The 20,425-nt window shown below is 49.1% G+C and overlaps 1 protein-coding gene across 2 annotated transcripts in view; it reads right to left on the bottom strand.

Moving 5' to 3' along the window:
* The window catches only part of Ak8 (adenylate kinase 8), a 116,175-nt gene that overhangs the window by 456 nt on the left and 95,294 nt on the right, over positions 1-20,425 (bottom strand). For both annotated transcript variants that reach the window (NM_001004266.1, XM_087652604.1), the window contains exon 12: positions 3,222-3,302. In NM_001004266.1, coding sequence (NP_001004266.1) covers positions 3,222-3,302 — 81 coding nt within the window. The remainder of the gene's footprint in view (positions 1-3,221; positions 3,303-20,425) is intronic.

The following is a 20,425-nucleotide window of genomic DNA, read 5'->3' as shown; positions in this document are numbered from 1 at the left end:
TGGGGCAAGAAGCTATGATCCCAGCTCAGGAAAAGGACAAAGGCCAGTGAGTGGGGGTTGAATATAAAGCCACAGTAAAAGCCAGATCCCGCTTTGATCTCAGAGGCCCAGGCAGGCAGAGCTCTGCAAGTTCCTGGCTGCCAGGTCTGTGTCGTAAGACCCCACCTGAAAACAAAGCAAACAACATACAAAAGGCCCAGTTCCTTCATTCTTCCTTTCCCCTACTTTTGCGGCACCCCCCCCCACCGCTCTCCCCCAGTCATGTGTGCAGCTGCTGAAGGCCAAAAGAAGATGTTGGGATCCCTGGAACTAAAATTCTACACTTTGTGCAGGCAGCCTGTATGAGGCATGGAAGAGGGAGCTCTCTCTGCCTGCCCGCCCTCGCTCTCACTGGCAACCCCATTCCTCCACTGGCACTGGAGCCGACTTGTTTGGGATTCCAGCATATACTGAAGACCAACTCTTGAATCTTCCATTGGCAGACTGGTATTGTTGGATCAGTGGTTCTCCATCTTCCTAGTGCTGCAACCCTTTAATACAGTTCCACCCATCCTTAAAGTTATTTCATTGCTGCTCCATAACTGTAATTTTGTTATGAATTGTAATGTAAATAGCTGATATGCAGGGTATTTGATATGCGACCCCAAAGGGGTTGCAACCCACAGGTTGAGAACTTATCAGTTAGCTGGACCACAGCCTGTAAACCACTCTAATAAATCCCACATATGGGCTGGAGAGGTGGCTCAGCGGTTAAGAGCACTGACTGCTCTTCCAGAGGTCCTGAGTTCAAATCCCAGCAACCACATGGTGGCTCACAACCATCTGTAATAGGGATCCGATGCTCTCTTCTGGTGTGTCTGACAACAGCGACAGTGTACTCATAGGCATAAAGTGAATAAATAATTCTTTTAAAAAATCCCACATAGATTCATTCTACCACTTCTGTTCCTGTACAGAACCCTGATAGATACCGGTCCTGGGGTCTAGAATAGGAAAATGTTCTTCAGCAGCTCCGAATGCTGCTCTACCGCTTGGACTTAGGAGCCAGCAGACCCAGTGGTCCTTGAGGTGCTGTTTAGAGCCTGTGGCAGGCAGCCCCTATAGGTGACTCACAGAAGATACCTTTGGGATTTGGGAGCAAGACTCTACCATTGTCTGTAGACAACTATTCCCTGTAAGAGACAGCTCTTGGCCTGCTATTGGGCCTTAGTGAAAACGGGACATTTGACAGTGGGCCACCAAGTTACCATGTGACCTGAGCTGCCCACCATGAGCTGGGTAATATCTGGCCCACGAAGACATCGTGGGATGTGCACAGCAGCAACCCATTATCAAGTGAAAGTGAATACATGACTGGGCCTGAGCAGGCCCTGGGGGCACAAGCAGGTTGCAGGAGTTGCCCAAATTTCTACTGCAGTTTCTACTCCCAGCACGGTGCCATCGGCCTCTGGGCATGCACTCCTTCTGGGGTGAGGAAGAAGATTGGGGCCTCGTTTACTGATGGTTTCCCACGCTGTGCAGGCACCGCTCAGAAGCACAGCATTACAACCCCTTTCTGGAACAACCCCGAAAGATACCTCTGAAAGGAAAATCTTCACAGAGGGCAGAATTTCGGGCGGTACACATGGCCACGTGTTTTGTTTGGAAGGAGAAATGGCCAGATGTGTGACTGTTCACTGATTCAGGGACTGTAGTTAAGGGGTTGGCTGGATGAACAGGGACTTGGAAAAATCATGATTTGAAAATTGGTGAGAAGGACACCTGGGGAAGAAGTGTGTGAACAGATCTCTGCAAATGGGTGAAGGATGTGAAGATACGTGTGTCCCATGTAAATGCTCACCGACAGGTGACTTTAGCCGAAGAGGAGGTCAGGAAATATGATGATTGTTCTGTGGCAGTCAGCCTCTCTACCCAGTCAGTCCTGTCATTGTCCAGTGGGCCCATGAACAAAGTGACCATGGTGGAGAGACGGGGGTTAAGTATGTGCTCAACACCATGGACTTCCACTCACCAAGGCTGACTTGACTACAGCTGCTGCTGACTACCAGGTCTGCCAACAGCAGAAACCAACACTGAGTTGGTCTTCTGAGTTCATGGCCAGCCTGAGGTCTACAAAGCAAGTGTAACAGCCAGGCTGTTACACACACATACACACACACACACACACACACACACACACACACACACACACACCTGTCTCAAAGAAAGCAAGAAAGCAAGCAAGCAAGAAAGAAAGAAAGAAAGAGAGAGAGAGAAAGGAAGGAAGAAGGAAAGACAGACAGTCAGACAGAAAATCCATCACAAGTGTACCCAGCCACTTGAGTTTTAGTTAATTCCAGATGTGGACAAGTTGACAACCAAGAACTGCCACCACACAGAATTTCTTCTGTGTAGGACTTCCTGCTGTCCCGGAACTCCCTATGTAGACCAGACTAGCCTCAGAAGAGCTCCATCTATTTCTGCCTCCCAAGTGCTGGGATTAAAGACATATACTATTACAATGGGCTTATTATTTTTATTTGTGTGTGTATGTGTATGGGTGTATGATGTATACATATGTATGTGTGGCTATATGTGTATGTGTTTGTATGTGTATGTATGTGTATGAGTATGTGAGTTTGTGTGTGTGTGTTTGCTGTATATGTATGTATATATGTGTGTGTTTGTGTGTGGGGGTGTGTGTATGTGTGTATGTGTGTGTTTGGTGCATATGTATGTGTGTGTTTGTGTGTGTGTATGTGTATGTATATGTGTGTGTACATGTGGTATGTGTGTATACACGTATGTGTCTTGGTGATTGAACTCACGTCCTCATGCTTGCAAGGCAAGCATTTACCAACTGAGCATCTTCCCAGCTTTGTCTGCCCCTTTTTCATCTTCGCAAACATGATTTGTCCAGTACTTCGGGCCTACCCATCCGGTGCAGCTATTTCTGAGGCTGGAGTCTAGCTGGGGGCCAGGATCACGGTGGCAGACTTCACCAGTCTGCTGCTGCCGGACCTGGTATGTCCCTTCCCTCTTTACCTTTCAGACAGAGGGAGCCAAAGGCATACCCAGAGGAGCTCACTGAACAAGCGTGTTTCTTGCCTCTGTCTGTAGTAGCCAGCACTACCCTGAAGCAGGCCCACAATAGCACTGCGTGCCTAGATGAAGAGGTGGCTCTCGGGGGACCTGGCCATCAGCAGACCTCCATGACCAGCCACCAGGAAGCCCTGACCAACCTTTCTCCTGTGACAGGGTCTGTCCTTCTCAGTGTGAGCCGCTCCAGGATGGAATCCAACGGCACATTCAGGAAGAACACCCTGGAGAGAGACCACAGTAGTCAGTTGTCAGTTGCAGGGCCAGGCAAAGTGTTGACAGCCTGGGCCTGCTAATCCTGGGGAGACAGTTCCTCCTGGCAACACGATTTCGAACACAATTTCGTACATAGCAAACTCACCAAGAGCCCGGAGCTCCACCCACCTTCTCTGTCCACTCTCTCTCTAGGTCAGTAACACCCTAATGGCAGAAATAGGGTGAGTAAAGACTGCCTAGTAGCCCAGAGCCTTCCAGAGTCACCCACTGGCCACCCTGTCCCCTTCCCTCTGCTGCTCCACCCCTTCTCCCCCAACCCCCCGCCTCCGTTGTGGCCCTGGGGGACACTAACCCTCTTGTCACTCATTTACCTCCATAGACCGAGTCCTGCTATAGTCAACCACAGGGAACCCCATGGTTGTCATTATTCCCCACATGTGGGTATCTATGTATTTCAGGGAGGGTCTGCCCCAGATTCCTGAGGCAGCCAAGTGTGTCCTTGCTTCATTCCTCTTGTCTAGGAGACACCTTTTCCCTCTGGCCCTCTGATGCCTGTGGCTCGGCTGTGACCAAGGCTTCGAGGAGGCGAAGCTGAGCTCAGGCTCCTCCTGGCTGCAGGGCTCCTGCAGACCCAAGCCAAGCCAGGCAGGTCACCTGCTGACTGCACAGTGGGAGAAATGGAAGCCAAGACTTAGCCAGAGGGCCTCCAGAAGAAGGCAGCTTGCTCAGAGCCACCAGGGAGGTGGCCAGAGACACTAGGACCAAATGTTGCCTGAGGCCGATGCTTGAGTTTGACTGACACAGGTGTGCAAATTTCTTTCCCTTAGGCCAACTCTCTCTGGGGCTCCTTCTAAGACTTACCCAAAGTTATTTTTTTTTAAATTCTTAAAAACGTTTATGTACTCATTTGGGGGGAGGTAGCGAGTGGACATGCACCACAATGTGTATTTAGAGGTCAGAGAATAACCATGAGGACTCCTGCAAGCTCTAGTGGAGACGAAAGGATGAAACTCGGTTCAGCCCCACTTACTGAGCCGAAACTGGTTCACACTTCTAAAGTCTGACACCAGATGGTTCATTTTAGCCGTATTTAAGCACAGCACAGTTTTGGGGAAATGTTTCCCAATGATGGTACTCAATCCTGTGTACGAAAAGTTTAAGACATGTTTACATTGGAACTCTACAAAGAACACATGCTTCTTCCATAAAGATGATCAAGGCAAAGACCTAGGGAGAACGACGGAGTCATGGTTGGCCTGGTGCAATAGAAGTTACTTAGGCTGTTGTAAATCAAATGTGACATCTCTCATAAGGATGCATTGAACTGAGAAGCTTGAAAAAAAGCCCAATATTCAGTGGAGAAAAGTCAGGGATGAACAGACATAATTGTCTGGGGATGTGGGTGAAGCCCTGCAGACAGCAAAACTCACCAGGTGGTAAACCCGTCCGTTCCCAGCATTCCAGCCAGAAGGCAGGCAGACATCTCTTTCCTTTGAAACATGCATGCGTGTTTAACCTTCCTGGGTTTCTTAGTGTTTGTCTGTGAGGGCAAGCATCCGGTACCCACAGACAACTTGCAGGAGTCCATTTCTCCTTCCACCAAGTGGGTCCCAGGGATTGAACTCAGGTCATCAAGCTTGGCAGTCGCCCTCACTACTGAGGCTGTGCCCTACTACATGACAAGAAACGGCTTGAGGTCGGAAGCATTTGCTCTGGCTCACCGTTCAAGGACACAGGCCTCCTGATGGAGAAGGCACGCTGGCGGGAAAATGAGGCAGCTCTCACATCGTGCTGACACGAAGCAGAGAGCAACAGGAAGTTGGGATGTGTCATTAAAACCTCAAGGCCCGTCTCTGGTCCCAGTGACAGACTTTTGCTAGCAAGGCTTCCACTCCTAACGGTTCCAGATCCTTCCTAGAAGGCACCAAGGGGCCACACACAGCAGCCAATCATGGTCCCTTCACATTCAAACCACACAGACACCTGGACACTTGCTGTCATGCACTAGAACGTGTATGAGCTCAAAAAAAAAAAAAAATCACCACCACAACAACAAAACCCAGATGAACACCAGACAGGCAAGCAGAGCCCAGAGTTCCTTCTAAGGACAGACACTCCCAGGACTTACCTCCTTTTCCCTTGCCCAGTGTGATGATTTTGCTTATGCTTGGCTCAGGGAGTGGCACTATTAGGAGGTGTGACCTTTTTGGAGTAGGTGTGACACTGTGGGCACGGGCTTTAATACCCTCATCCTAGCTGCGTGGAAGCCTGTCTTCTGTCTGCCTTTGGAACAAGAGGTGGAACTCTTAGTTCCTCCAGTCCGGTGCCTGCCTGGACACTGCTATGTTCCTGCCTTGATGATAATGGACTGAACCTCTGAACCTGTAAGCCAGCCCCAATTAAATGTTGTCCTTATAGGAGTTGCCTTGGTCATGGTGTCTGTTCACAGCGGTAAAACCCTCCCTGCTGGTGCCGAGTTTAACTGCAGCTACCCAATGAGGCAGGCACAGCTGGTTCCCAGCAGCCTGGCAAACCAGAGCCATGACCAGCCTTTCCTCATCACACTGTTGTCTGTCAGGCTCATTCACTCTCTTGACACTGAGAATGATGTTGTCTACAAAGTTTACACTCAAGGACCAAATCAGGTTACAACCCATATGCTTTCGCACTTACTTGCACACACACATGCTCATATACACACACACTCATGTTTTACTAACCCAGGCTGCAAGTGGCCCACGGGCTTGAGGTGAACACACCTGCTTCCTAGCGACTCCAATTCAGATGGCACAGGACACCACCAATACAATGCAGTATTCGAAGCGCTGTATAAATTAGTGAGTCAGGTCCACCAATACATTAAAAGAATAATTCACTATTACAGCGAAGTGGGCTTTAACCTGGGAATGGAAGCCTAATACTTTTCAACTCAACTTTACATTTAAAGTGAAAATTACCATATTTTAGACTAAGTAGACAGCCTTAGTATGTAGCCTAGCCAGCTGTTTGCTGCTGCTGCTTCGCAGCTCACGATGGCCTTGGATTCTCAATCCTCCTGCCTCCAGCTCCTGGGTGTTACAATTGCAGGTGCATGCCACCGTGCATGAGGAGAGAGGACAGGACGGGTCAGCTTACAAAACAACAGAACTCCTAACGCCAAGCAAAAGGTAAAAGACTGAACGTTTTCCCCTGAAACAGGTCACAGGGCAGGGGTATCTGTTCTTACTACCCCTGCTAGACCACAAGTACACACACACACACACACACACACACACACACACACAAACACACACACACACAAACACACACACACAAACACACACACACAAACACACACACACAGTGATTTTAAGAAAACTGTATACCAAGCTATGTTAAAAAATAAAATATAAGCCAGAATGGGGAAAATATTTGGGAAATGCGTATTGGATTTGTATCCATATTTCAGAAACTGTGAGCTGCACACATGGTTGGCAACGCACGTGTGAGTGCTCCGGGGCTGATATACAAACGGGAAGGTGGCACACTCAAAAGCAGGTTCTGGAAAAAGACTCAAGTTGCCTCCCCCTTCCAACAAAGACCCAGCCTCTGTCCTGGGGAGCCCTCTTTCAGGCTGACAGGCACAGGGGCTCTGTCCAGGCCATCTCTGACTGTCCCTGGCCATCCTGGCCACGGGACAGCTTATGGTGTTTCCTCTCAAGAACAACAACACGGTGACCACCACTAAAGGAGGAGCTGGGAAGAGGAAACATATACGGGGCAGCAGACTGGGGCTGAGGATGGCCAAACGCCGAACAGAGCACACTGCTTGACTGGAAGCACCATCTGGGACAGGGAAGGAGAGGATGATGCCAAGGCGGTCCTCTGTCATCGGCAGACTTCAGGGTGTTCCCAAGCACAAAGCAGAAGGAGCCAGTTCTTTTTTTCTTTTTAGGTTTTTTTGATGTAAATATTTTTTATTTTATGTGCATGAGTGATTTGGCTACAGGTATGCTGTGTTCCACATTCGTACCTGCTGCCCACAGAGACCGTAAGAGCATCAGATCCCCTACAACCAGCCTATGGATGGTTGTGAGTCGACATGTGGGTGCTGGAAACAGAACCCAGATCTGCCAAAGCAATAAGTGCCCCTAGCTGCTGAGCGTGCGCATGAGGAAGCCATAAACCATCCTTGGGGGTGGTCCTGAGAGACTCTGTCCACCTTCCTTGAGATAGGGATCTCTCATTTTTCTCGAGCGAGCTCACCGATTGAGCTACGCTGAGTGGCAGGGAAGCCCGGATCTTTCCGTTTCAGTCTTCCTAGTGCTCGGGTTACAGCCACATCGCAGCATACCCAGCATTTTTCTGTGCATTCTGGTGATGCGACCCAGGAAGCACTTTACTGACTGAGCCACTTCCCAGCCTCACAGTCTCCACTACACGTTAGGACCCTACTGGAGGATACTCAGTCTCGGATTCAAACTTTGCCAGGCTTATGGACATCAAGGGCCAGGACAGGAGTTGAGCCTGCCTTGTTGATGCTGTGTCCTTCCCGCCCTGCAAATGCTCACAGCCAAAACCTATGCTGAAAGTGGACAGCTGGCTGTCAGCACACGAACTGGTCCAACCCCGTCTCGCAGCAAAGCACAGCTTTGACTCCCTGCTGTTGGCTTCTTGGCTCTCCTGGCAGGTGCCTGGGTCACAGGCAAAGCCTGCTAAGATTCCTGGAATTAAGTGTTGAGGGCGGCTGTGTCCAAACGGAGCAGTGGGGACATGAGAAGAGTCTGGACACGAGGCTTCCCTTGCCAGGATTTTAAAGTGTTTGCTTTGCAGATGTTTCACTGTAACACACTTCCATGAAAATCAAGGGCCAAGCCTTGCCAGCTGGTCCTACCAACCTGAGTGCCGTGTGTCTGGCCGTGTGTAGCAGTGACAACTCTGCTCACCTCCAGTCCCCATTCCTTCAAGATAAGGGCTCCCGCTGGCCATTTCTTGTTGAAACCAGTGCATAATTGACTGCACAAACTTACCCTGTGGGATGTGCAGTCTCTCCAGGGCAAGCAACAAAACTCACTCTCCGGCTGCTAACCAATAAATTAGTGCACACTCTTGGCAGTTTACCAAGTACATTTCCAAACACAGCAGTCCAGTTGAAGGGAGGAATGACCCAGGATACTCTAGCATAATCCAGCTCTTTTGAAAAAGCCCTCTAAAAATTTCTACCTCCTTCACACCAAGAAGAAAGGAAAAGAAATTTTCCCCATGTGCACACTGCCACCCAGGAGCTCCCCAGACAATGAGGAAAAGCCAACTGTCAGAGCCAGGTGGTTCTGCAAGATTCTCCCACAGAGAAAAGCAATGAATTTAAGGAAAAAATGACAGTAGACAAGCTGGCCACCAACAGTAAAGCCAAATCCCTTAGCAGGATTCCCGGGAGACCCAAGACATCTCAGGCCATCCTTGGGGCTTGGTAGGAACAGGAGGATGGAGGTGGGACAAAGTGTTCAGCTGCTCGAGCCTTCTGGTTTCACTGGTCACTGGCTGGCATGTGCACTCTCATACAGGCTTTGGGTCAGAAAAGGGCTGGGACCCGCATTCCTGAGACAAGAAGCCAACAGGACGCAAGACCTTCTAGGCTCTGGTGAGCTTGAAACATCTTCATTTGAGCAGCTTTTATGCCCTCAATTCCATGTTCAGACTCCCCCCATTATTCTGTTGTTTTAAAAACTAAGTTCTTGGGCTTGGGAAATAGTTCAAGAGATAAAGTGGCCTCCTTTCAAGAGCAAGGACCTGAACCAATCTGCAGGGCTTATCTATAGATGGATGGATGGATGGATGGATGGATGGATGGATGGATGGATGGATGGATGGATGGGTGGATGGATGGGTAGATGGATGGACAGATGGACAGAGAGATTCCTGAGGTATGTGCTGGCTATCCCAGTGCTGGGAGGCAGAGACAGGTAGATTCTCTAGTTTATGACTAGCCAGGCTTGCCCACTTGGCAAGTTCTAATCCAGTCAGAGACTCTTTCTCAAAAGAGAAGGCATTGCCTTAAGAATGAAAGCTATGAGTAACCTCTTTGACTTGTACAATCAGGCCACAGGTCCATGTGTCCTTTACAGCTTGACCAACATCAAACATTGACAAAAGGGTGCAGATACTTTTTTTAAAGAAAGAAGATATATTTATTCAATATGTATATGTGAGTTCCTGTATACATACATGTTCCCCACGTGTGTGCCTGGCTCCCACAGAGGCTGGAAGAGGGTGTTGGATCCCCTGAGATGGAGCTACATGCATTTGTGAGATCCCAAGTGGATGCTGAGAACCGAATCCCTGTCCTTTGCAAAAGCAGACTGCGTTCTTAACCATGGAGCTATCTCTCCAGCCATCAGAATACAAACGTTTTTGTTCTGATCACTGTCTGGCTAACACAACCAAGTGGCCCAGCTGGTATGATATGGGAAGATGTTCTAGTTTTATTTCCATTGCTGTAATAAAATACCCTGACCAAGGTTACAGTCTATCATAACAGGGATTTCAGAGTGGCAGGAACTAGAAACATCTGGTCACATCATCTCCACAGTCAAGAGCAGAGAGAATGAAGACATGCTTGCTTGCTTGCTTTTAGCTAGCTTTCTCCTCTCTTACACTAGTTAGGAATCTCTGCCTAGGGAATGGTGCTACCCATGTGGACTGTGTCTTCCCATATTAACAGTCAAGACAGACACCCCAACTCCAGACATGCCTGATCTCAAAAATTCCTTATTAAGACTCTCTTCCCAGGTGATACTAGGTTGATTCAAGATGACAGTTAAAACGACCCAGAAAGGTTTGGAAACGTCCTTTGTGGGACCTTCTTGTTTGAGACGACTATGATTTTGAAATGAAGAAACAGAGATATTGACTTGTGAGTATTAATACAACAAATGGTGCACAGCACAGAGATGTACTCACGGTATGTTAAATGAAAACAATAACATTGGGACCAGAGACTAAAGACACATGGTAAAATGCTTGCCTAGGTAGCATGAGGCCCTCGGTTCTGTTCCCAGCACTGCAGAAATCGGCATGTGGTGCCTGCTTGTAATCCCAACATTTAGGAAGTGGAAGCAGGAAGATCAGAAGTCCAAGGTCACTTTCAGCTGCATGAACAGTGAACAGAGAGGTGAAATTGTCTGATGCCACTCGAAGGTGACCAGGACAAGCCAGGCGTGCTGCTGTACCCTGCACTGCTTACTCAAGACTGACACAAGACGACGCTGGTGAGCTCAAGGGTTTGAGGTTACCTCGGACAACATGGTGAGATCTTGTTTCCAAGACAAAACAAAAGCCCAGTGGATAGAATAATAAAGATAACCCTCTCTTGCCACTGGTAGGACTACAAGCTCGCACACCCCCTCATCCTTCATGGTTTGCTGGGGATCTAGCCTCTGCAGGTCAGGGGGAGCCTGGGCAGTAACAGCACTTGTCCATTCCCCTGGTGTAAATTCTCCCAGCATATCTGCAAACTGCTTATCTGACAGCCTGAGCACGGAGCTGGGAATGATACAGAGAGTGATGTCTCAGGAGCTGGAACACATTGGCTCTTGTGCCTGCCACATGCTGCAGCCTCTGGGGACTACATGGCTGAGGGGTTCTTGAGCTTTGAGCTGGGTCCTGTGGATACACTGCTTTACTCCATCCTCACAACACCCTGTGAGGCTGTGGTACTATGAGGACATTAACACATCTCAGGCTATGAAGATCCAGACCCTGGACAAAGCTATTCAGCTGAAAAGTGCCTGAGACCTGGCCTTGGGACCACTTCCAGATGTTTGTTGCCCTCAGCTTCCAGATGTTTGTTTGCCCTCAGCTTCCAGATGTTTGTTGCCCTCAGCTTCCAGATGTTTGTTGCCCTCAGCTTCCAGATGTTTGTTGCCCTCAGCTTCCAGATGTTTGTTGCCCTCAGCTTCCAGATGTTTGTTGTCCTCAGCTTCCAGATGTTTGTTGCCCTCAGCTTCCAGATGTTTGTTGCCCTCAGCTTCCAGATGTTTGTTGTCCTCAACTTCCAGATGTTTGTTGCCCTCAGCTTCCAGATGTTTGTTGCCCTCAGCTTCCAGATGTTTGTTTGCCCTCAGCTTCCAGATGTTTGTTTGCCCTCAGCTTCCAGATGTTCGTCCCTGACCTCCCTGTGCCATGCTTACTTCCTTCCAAGTTAGTGAGGGAATGACTTCAGTGACTCCTGCTCTGGGCCTTCAGGAGGCCAGAGTCGTGACAGTTACCATTGCAAGAGCAAGAGACCTACCGGGGCTAATTCCTACTCTCTGGCCTCCTTCCCTCTGGCCTGCTAAGTCATTGTCCCACTGCCTGCCTGCACCACGTCCTTAAAGGTTTCAAGTGTTTTGCTTCTTTGCTTCGGTTTGAATCTGTGGTCTTCCATTCATTTCCAGCACCAGCACCAGCACCGTCATCATTAGTCACCACTGTAACTACCATCACCCCATCACCACCATCACCATGGTAACCACCATCACCACCATCACCATGGTAACCACCATCATCACCATCAGTGCCATCAACGCCGTCATCACCATTGATGATATCATCATCACCATTAACAGTGGCACCATCAACACCTTAGTCACCAACACCATCGTTTCTATCAAAAACTTTTGTTAACTGTGTGCCAGAGATTTGTACTAAGCACATGACACATTACGGCACCCATCCTCCGCCACGAGAAATACCTGCATAGGTGCTGTGGCCCGGCACTCAAGGGTCAGCCTAGAGGCTTTGTGCTGTCTCTAGGCTGCGCTCCAGGTCCATCAGACTCTGCGTACTCTGTCGCCGCCCTGTGCTCCTGTGTCAAACAACAGTGAATCACTCTCCTGAGTGGATGGGATATTCCAGACCTCAGGGAGACTTGGGACTGCACAGCGAACACTGAAGCTGCGGAACTCCAGGATGTGGCTAACTGCTCAGGGCTCTGTGTCCGCCCAAGGACTGACTGACTCCTCACTGTCTTCAGGAGGGATGGCGCTAGCTGCCTCCTGGGGCCAAAGACAAACAATGCAGATTACACACACACACACACACACACACACACACACACACACGGTGGCTGCCTTGCCTGAGGACTCTGACACTGTTTTTCTTAAACCGACACTTTAATTACTCCAAAATTATGTTAACTCCTTGCAGAAAAGCAGCAACAGCCCTCTTCTGAGGAGTTTCATCACAGGAAGTTGGGCTGTCTCCAGAACACTTGGTTAAAAGGAAATAGAGGTCTTCAAAATAAAGGCAAGGAGTCCGACCTTTGTCCGCCCCTCCAGGGGTCAGAGACTTGGAGGGGCCAGAAACCTCCCAGTTTACACACAGAAAGGAAAGGAAACACCCTTTGGCTCTGCAATGTAATAGGCTTTACTTCTGGAAAAAAAAAAACAAGCCCAATTAAATATTAATAACCAGTGGTATTAATTAAGGGGGAAGAGTCCATCAAGAGAACCCCAATATGTTTACAGTGTCCCCAGGAAACTGGGAAAATTCACAATCAAGTGTGTAAATGTTCTAAAAAAGGATCTTGAATATTTTATGAATATTTGTCATAAAACAGAAATAATAACCACTGTGCAGAGCTATTAGAATTAATATTTATGCCGCCCGCCATGAAATATTCATGGGGACAGAGAGAGGGGGGCCTAAGACAAGAATTAATTTACATTGGGCTCGGTTTACCCGCTGGCTTGATGTTTAAAGCCAGTTGACAAGCCTCCCTATGAATCCACCAGTCACTTCCCTACAGTCTAGGACGTGGAGGGGGTGGGGACTGGTCCAGGCTGCTGACAGCTCACAGATTGAGTTTCTGACAGCCCTGAAAAAAAAACCTAAGTGGCCCCCACCTTTTTTCCCTTATTCCATTGCCCAAGGCGCTCTGTTCCAAAACCGTTAGTCCTATCTCCCCTTCCATCTGCTGGAATTAACGAATTAATGAGCGCCGATACACTTTACTGGTGGGCCCTATGAATGTTTACAGGCGATTAAATTATAATGCAGGGGGTGACTGTATAATTCATGAACCAATTAAAGAAAGTGTTAGTTGATTTGATGGGACTAGGACGTACAAAATGCATTTAACTAATGGGGAGCCTCGGGCTGCCGAGGGCCAGCTCCCCTCTCAGATTACGCAGCTAATTGCCCGACTTTGCGGGGCTGTCACAGATAGCCATGCATATTTCATTGTTCTCAAATACTTCAATTGTCTGCGTCAGTGCTGGGGCTGTAATGTGGAGAGGCCAGGCCAAAACTTGGGTGTCGTTACAGTGTCTGGCCTGGCCTCACCAGAAACCTAGACCAGTGAGCTCAACAACCAGCCATTAGGTGATTAAAAGGGCTCAGCATGTGATCGGTTGTCTTCTGTTTGACTAGGGGACACTCACTCCACTCGCTGACTTCATGACCTTGGGGACCCTAGGGACTTGACCCCCTTTTATCAGGGGAGATGGGAACTGAATTTTGCAACCCCCTGTATTGTTTCTACCCTGGGAGCCCTCCCCAGCACAGTACCAATCCAGCGTTCCGGGGTTCTGAGGGTCCCCCTGGTTTTCCCCAGGGCAGCTCACCTGGAGGCACTTGCCACTCTAAGTGTCTCCTTCAGGCCTGACTTTGTCCATTTGTACAAAGCAGCCACTCGGGGCTTCATTAAATGCAGATCACGGCAAACTTGGACTTAAACTTGAATTTCTGCCACTGGATGCTTGAGGGGCTCAGGAAAGGAAACAGGCAAAAAAGCAGCGGTACCCATCTCAAGCATAAGAAGTTGCCTGTGCCAGAGAAGAGGGAGGGCTAAAGGAGGTGAGAGAGGGTCCCACCTCCTAGCTGGAGCAGCTGGATGCCTGGGGGAGGGTCTGCCTGCTGACTCCACCCACCCCAAAGTTTTCTAGCTCCCCTCAGATGGTCAGAACCTCCGTAGTGACTGAATCATACTGTCATCTCTGGGCATCCAAGTCAAATCACATGAGAGAATTACATAGGAACGCCTGAATGCACACACACACACACACACACACACACACTCACGGAAACATGCATGCACACAGTCACACATGCACGTGAGCAAATTAAAAGCCTGCAAGGAGCTCGGTCAAGCCCGTATGTTTGCTCCTACTCGTCCACAGCTGAGGGGAGGACCGTACAGAACCAGCAGCTTCCCCTTTACACAGACTTATTGTTGACGCCACACCCTTCTTGGGAAAAAGCAGAAGGCACCGTTTACTCACTTAGGAAGGGTGAGGATACTACTAGAGTTGAGGTGAAATGGATCTAACCCCAGGCTTAGCATCTAGGCTGACCTGATTGTCATCTGCTTCTGCTGAGTGTGTTTTCACAGAACCTGACTCCTGGGGTCTGGTCTCATCCCTTTTCTCCACCCTCTCCCTCCCTGCACCTCACAGCATGGGTCAGCCTTTGCTCCCCATCACACTATGCTGTCAAATTAAGCAACTGGCACTGCCTACAGGTACAGCCTTGGCAGCCATCAGGATCTCTGGAGATGTGCGCTGGGAACCTCCTGGATAGGTGGCACAAACCCAGCAACCACAGGTGAGAGGAACCCAAACAGCAGCCAGTACACCTGCAAACTCAAGCTTGCTTTTCCATATTCACTCGGAGCCTCTGCTGAAGTGGGCCAGCAATGGGTGGTCAAGCTGGGCTTAACATATTCTAGCTTAAAAATTAAACCAAACTGTCATTTACCAGGCACACTGCCTTAGGGGCTTTAAAGATATCACCTTATGCCATCTGGGAAGGCAAATGGTATTCGTGTTGCATAAATGGGGAAACTGAGGCAAAGGAGTTCACACATCTTGACTCAGAACTTCTTCTGTAAGAATACATTAGCTGCACAAGAGGAAAACTATGTGGCCTTGTAGAACAGCCACCAATTGCTTGCAAACGACCATTATGAGGCCTGTTGATTTCCCTCATAGAAGGAGGGGTGAGGCGGGCTGTCTATACCCTCACCTGAGATGCCAGACACTGTTCCCCACCCCAGCTATATACACTCTGGTCTCAGGAGATGCTGCCAAATGTAGTGTGTATGGGTTGCCTGGAGATGGGGGAAATACACCTAGATAGCTACAGAGACATTGGCACCCATGCTGGGGCAGACTTAAGGGGTCACCTATAATCCTGTACTGAGCCTCTCACCTGGGCCTCTGTAAGCAAACCCAATACACTTATCAGTGTGCCAAGGTAGGCTTGAGTGGAACCTTGAGTTTGAGGCCAGCCTAGGCTTCAGTGTGAGACTCTCAAAAGACAAACAAAATTCCTGAAACATGTTAAAGGCTGTGTTACTGGCGTCGATTATAATAGTCTGGTTTTGCTCAACAAGGAAAGCAAACCTGGACAGATATATAGGCACCCAGTGACTCAGAATGATCTGGGGGAGGGGAGAGGCAAGAGGACAACCATTTGTATTTATACAGGTCTATTTGCTGTGTTTAGTGTGGCTGCACTGCTCTACCGATGGGGAAACGTTAGCCATAAAATCTTCAGAGAAAGACTCTATTGTACTGTAACGGAGGTAGGGTGTCAGGCTGGGGGAAGAAACCATTTGCTGGGCAAGTGCTCTGCCGCTCCAAGCTGCACCCTGAGCCTGAAAAGAATATTTTGTATTTGTTTCTTTTTATATATTTATTTTCAATGTGTGTTTATGAATATTTTGCCCATATGAGTGCAGTGCCCATAAAAGCCAGAAGAGGGCGTCAGATCCCATGGAACTGGAGTTACAGATGGCCATGAGCCCCAAGGTAGGTGCTGGAAACTAAATCCAATTTTTCTGCAAAAGCAGTTAGTGCTTTGAACTGCTGAACCATCTCTGCAGCCCCCAAAGATTGTCTTTAATAAAGGAAAAGTATCCATTTGAAGCGAAAGGAACAGCACAGTGGCATGTGTGTAGACCGGTCTTGGTCCTCGCTGCTGAATTAGAATGCTCTTGTTTTGCTGTTACTGAGGACAGGATTTCATACCTCAAGACCTGATACTCTGTGCTTTCTTTCCCCTCAGAGACGGAACTAAGATACACTGCTCCTGAGTGACACCTGCCACTAAAAAATCTTATCCTCAGCATCCTTGAAGACACATGGATGCCAGACTCTGGGAGCAGACAGAGGCGGGATGAGTCAGACCCAATTGCCAGGTGTAAGAGGGGCTGTAAGTGAGAACAGAACAGCTCAGTACAGATCAATGCCTCAGGGCTAGGAAAACCAACTGCTGTTGTCATTCAATCAGTAACCATGTCCCCAGTGCTTCCCGTGGAGTCTCCACAGGGAGGTAGTAAACGAGCCCACAGTGGCTGCTTCCACACACCAGACATCATCTACCTGTGTTTGGAAAGTGGGGTGGGTACCACGATTTGGGGATGGTGCCCTCCTGGGACAGGTGGTCCTGGGCTGTGTAAGAAGATAAGCTGAGCAAACCACAGAGGACGAGGGTAAGTAGTGCACCTCCATGGCACCCATGTAATTCCTGCCTCTTGGTTCCTGCCCTGACTTCCTGCTTTGGCTTTTCTGGGATTTCCTTAGTAATGGACTGTGGCTGTGAACCAGATAAGCCCTTTCCTGCCCGGGCACTGGTGGCTTACACCTTTAACCCTAACTCTGGGGGTGGGGGCAGGGACAAAGGCAGGCGGATCTCTAAGTTTGAGGCCATTCTGGTCTACAGAGGACAACCATGCCTACACAGAGAAACGTCTGAAAAACCAAACCAAACCAAGCCAAGCCAAACAAGCAAGCAAACAAAAAATTTCCTCCCACAAGTAAAAAAAATTAAAAGTAAAACAAAATGTGTTTTTACTAGAAAAGATGAAAAGGAAAAGAAGAGGAAGAAGATGATTATTATTAAAATATATTTTTTCGTGGTGCCCTCTGGGTAGTCAGCCTTGTCCAGATGGAGCTGAGTATCTCCTTCCCAGCCAGCAGCTATCACAGACTTCCTGAAGTGGATGAGGAACACAGGCGTCGTGTTTTCTATGTGGTCAGAATCAGTGGTGAGAGCAACAACAAGGTTTTGCCATGAAGCAAACCCACAGCGCACCTGCTGTAGTGAGGGGCACTCCTGTTAGAGACCAGGGAGAGCTGGAGAGGGGAAGGTTATTGCTGAGAGAGAGAGAGAGAGAGAGAGAGAGAGAGAGAGAGAGAGAGAGAGAGAGAGAGAGAGAGAGAGACTACTGCACCCAGGAATCAGTGTCCTGTTCCTCCACTATCCTGACACACAAGCATTGCTGGAGAAATCAAACAGCACGCTAAAACAAGGAGGATGCCAGGCACATTGAACTGTTGCCGAAGAGAATGAAGGCAGCCAATGAGAACACTAGGGTCAGATTGCCAGGGTTAAAGCTCGCCACAGGTTAGGGAGAAAGAGCGAGAGCACTGGGCACACGAGTTCCTGTAGCTAAGGCTGTGGGCGGCGCACACAATCTTTGGCTTGAAAGCTTTTCCATGACGAGTCTGAGTGGTCACCAGCCTTTGTCCTCGGTGCTGATTGTGGGCTGAACGGAATCCTCTCCCTACAGGTTCTGGGTACCACTGTCCCGGACAGGATAAGAACGGGAGCCAGGGCTTGCAATGACTCCAGCTCTTCCAGGTCACATCCCAGGTACGGAAAGGCCAAGTTCAAGCCACCTAATGTGCAGTGGTGACAGTCACCTTACCAAGAGCCCTGGCCTCTTCAGAACCCACACCTAGTTCCGTGTAGGTAGGATGCAGAGGACAGAGCTCCCCCACTCTAAGGGTGGGAAGGTTGCTGTTACCATGTACCAGGAAAGAGTCTCTGGCCGCGGCTGAGCCCCAGGGCAGTGCCTTTGCTCAGTGGTGTTGGCGCATGCGCTCTCACATTCTCTTCAAGAGGCTCTGCTCACTGCTTATGTTTTTGTTCTTTTAGTTTGCTTTGGAGTCACAGATTCATGTAGCCCAGGCTGACCTCGATCTGGTTAAATAGCCCAGGCTTACCTTGAATTCCTGATTTTCTTATTTCCACCTCACCGGCCACTACTATTTTTAACTAAGATGAAACCCACAGGATGTGAGACAAGTCACTTTATGGGGTACAAGTTAGTGGCACCCAGTATGTTCACAGTGGTTCACACTTATCCTCCCCACTGTCACAGATGCTCTGCTTCTGCCTGTGGCCTCGGACAGTCCACGCACCCATGTGACGTCCCCTTCTATGCGCTCGTAGCATCTTCGTTCACATGGCTAAGCTCAGGAGTCAGGAGGTGGCCCTCCTGGTCCTCACTTTGCACTCCTGGCCACAGGCTTCTCTGCTGGGCCTGGCTCTGTGTGGCACATTAGTCAGGGTTCTCTAGAGTCACAGAACTTATGGAATGTCTCTTTATATTAAGGGAAATTACAGGGATGACTTACAGTCTGCAGTCCAACTAACCAACAGCGGGCAGCTATGAATGGGGAATTCAAGACTCTAGCTCCCCTCACGAGGCTAAGTGCTTCAGCTGGTCTTCTGTCTACGCTGGAATCCTGAAGAAGCAGGTTCCGACAGACATGCTGGCAAGTAAATGCAAGCAGGCAGAGAAGAGTGAGCCTTCCTTCTTCCAGTGTCCTAAAGTCCTCCAGCAGAAGGTGTGGCCCAGAGTAAAGGTGTGCACCACCACCCTACACCTAAGCTGTTCTTTCTGTGGAGCTTGCTCTGTCCAAGGCTGGCCCTGAACTCAGAGATCTGCTTGCCTCTGTCTCTTGAGGTTAGAGGTGTGTACCTACTTTGCTTGTGTCTAAACTTTTTATGGCCACTATGCCTCAAGAATTGGATCAAATATGTGCTTCATCCCATGTCAAGATCTGGATCACAGGTGTGCCCTCCATTTCTGGATTGTAGTTCATTCCAGATGTAGTCAAGTTGACAACTGGGCACAGCCATCACAGCAGGCCAGCTTTTTAGCCTGGGGTGTCCATGTCCTGGGTTGACACAGGCCCACCTCTAGGACTCTGCTGAGATGGCACTATGTTCCCGAGTCTTCACTTTGTCTCTTTGTAGATGGTGACATGTGTTTTATATTTACTATTTGCCCCCTGCAGGGGCAGAAAGCACCTTCAATGTCCCCTGCTTTTAGCTCTTGGGACAGTGCCTGACACACAGTAGGTACACTGTAAATGTCCACCAACTAAAGTGTGTCAGTCTTCGAGGAGGTCTCAGAAGGATGCGTTGAAACCAAAGGCATCGGGATAGATCTCAGGTATGGAGAACTGACAAAGAGTCAGTTGTTGCTGTAGGAGGCGACAAGACAGAGCCCACGGGGGTGGGAGTGGGGCTTGGCATGGGCGTGGATCCCATCCGTCATCTTCTCATTTCCTCCAAGACAAACTTCCTCTGCCTTCCTGCCTCCAAAGTATTGATGCGTATTTCAGAGTCCCGCGGTGTGAAGAGACAATGAGGGCCTGCATGAGAGTTGCTCGTGGGCTGGGCTTTGCAGCAGCCTCCCATGTCACCTGTGGCGGGCATCTCCTCCTCAGGCTCTGCTCGTAGCCTGGACAGATCCACCCTCTCTTCTATTCCTCCGTAATTGCTGTTCAGCATGGGGGCCAGAGATCTGTGTGACACAGCCTGGCTTTCCCAGCATTAGTCCTGAGCTGAGGAGACATCTCAGCCAGTGAAACACTTGCCTTGCAAACACAAGGACCTGGTTTGATCCCTAGAATCTACAGGAGAAAACTGTGGTGGTGCATGCTTTTCATCCATGAGCCAGGGTGGTAGAGACAGGGGGTCATGGGAGCCCCTGACAAGCTGTTCTCACTTTATCAGTGTGCTCTAGGCCAGTGAGGGACCTTGTCTTATGACCAAAAAAATCAGGTGACATCGCCCGAGGACATCGTAACTTGACCTCTGATCTCTACACGCATACTCAAACACTATGTGTGCATGGGAGTGCGAGAGTGAGGAGTGCGTTTATATTTGTGTTCACGTGCAAGTGTGTTAGCATGTGTGTGTGGCTCAGAGGTCAATATCCGATGTTAGTCCTCGGGAACCATCAATCTCAGGGGTTGTTTTATCATTAAGATTTATTGTACGTGTGTTTGTGTATGTGCCCTATGTGTGCCTGATGCCCTCGGAGGTAAGAAGAGGGTGTTAGAACTGAAAAGCATGTCACTGACTGACCCAT

The sequence above is a fragment of the Rattus norvegicus genome, chromosome 3, assembly GCF_021556685.1.
Source record: "Rattus norvegicus strain SHRSP/BbbUtx chromosome 3, alternate assembly SHRSP_T2T, whole genome shotgun sequence".
Taxonomy (NCBI): Eukaryota; Metazoa; Chordata; class Mammalia; order Rodentia; family Muridae; genus Rattus; species Rattus norvegicus.
Note: the sequence above shows the minus strand (reverse complement) of the source record. Positions and strands in the feature narration are given on the sequence as shown.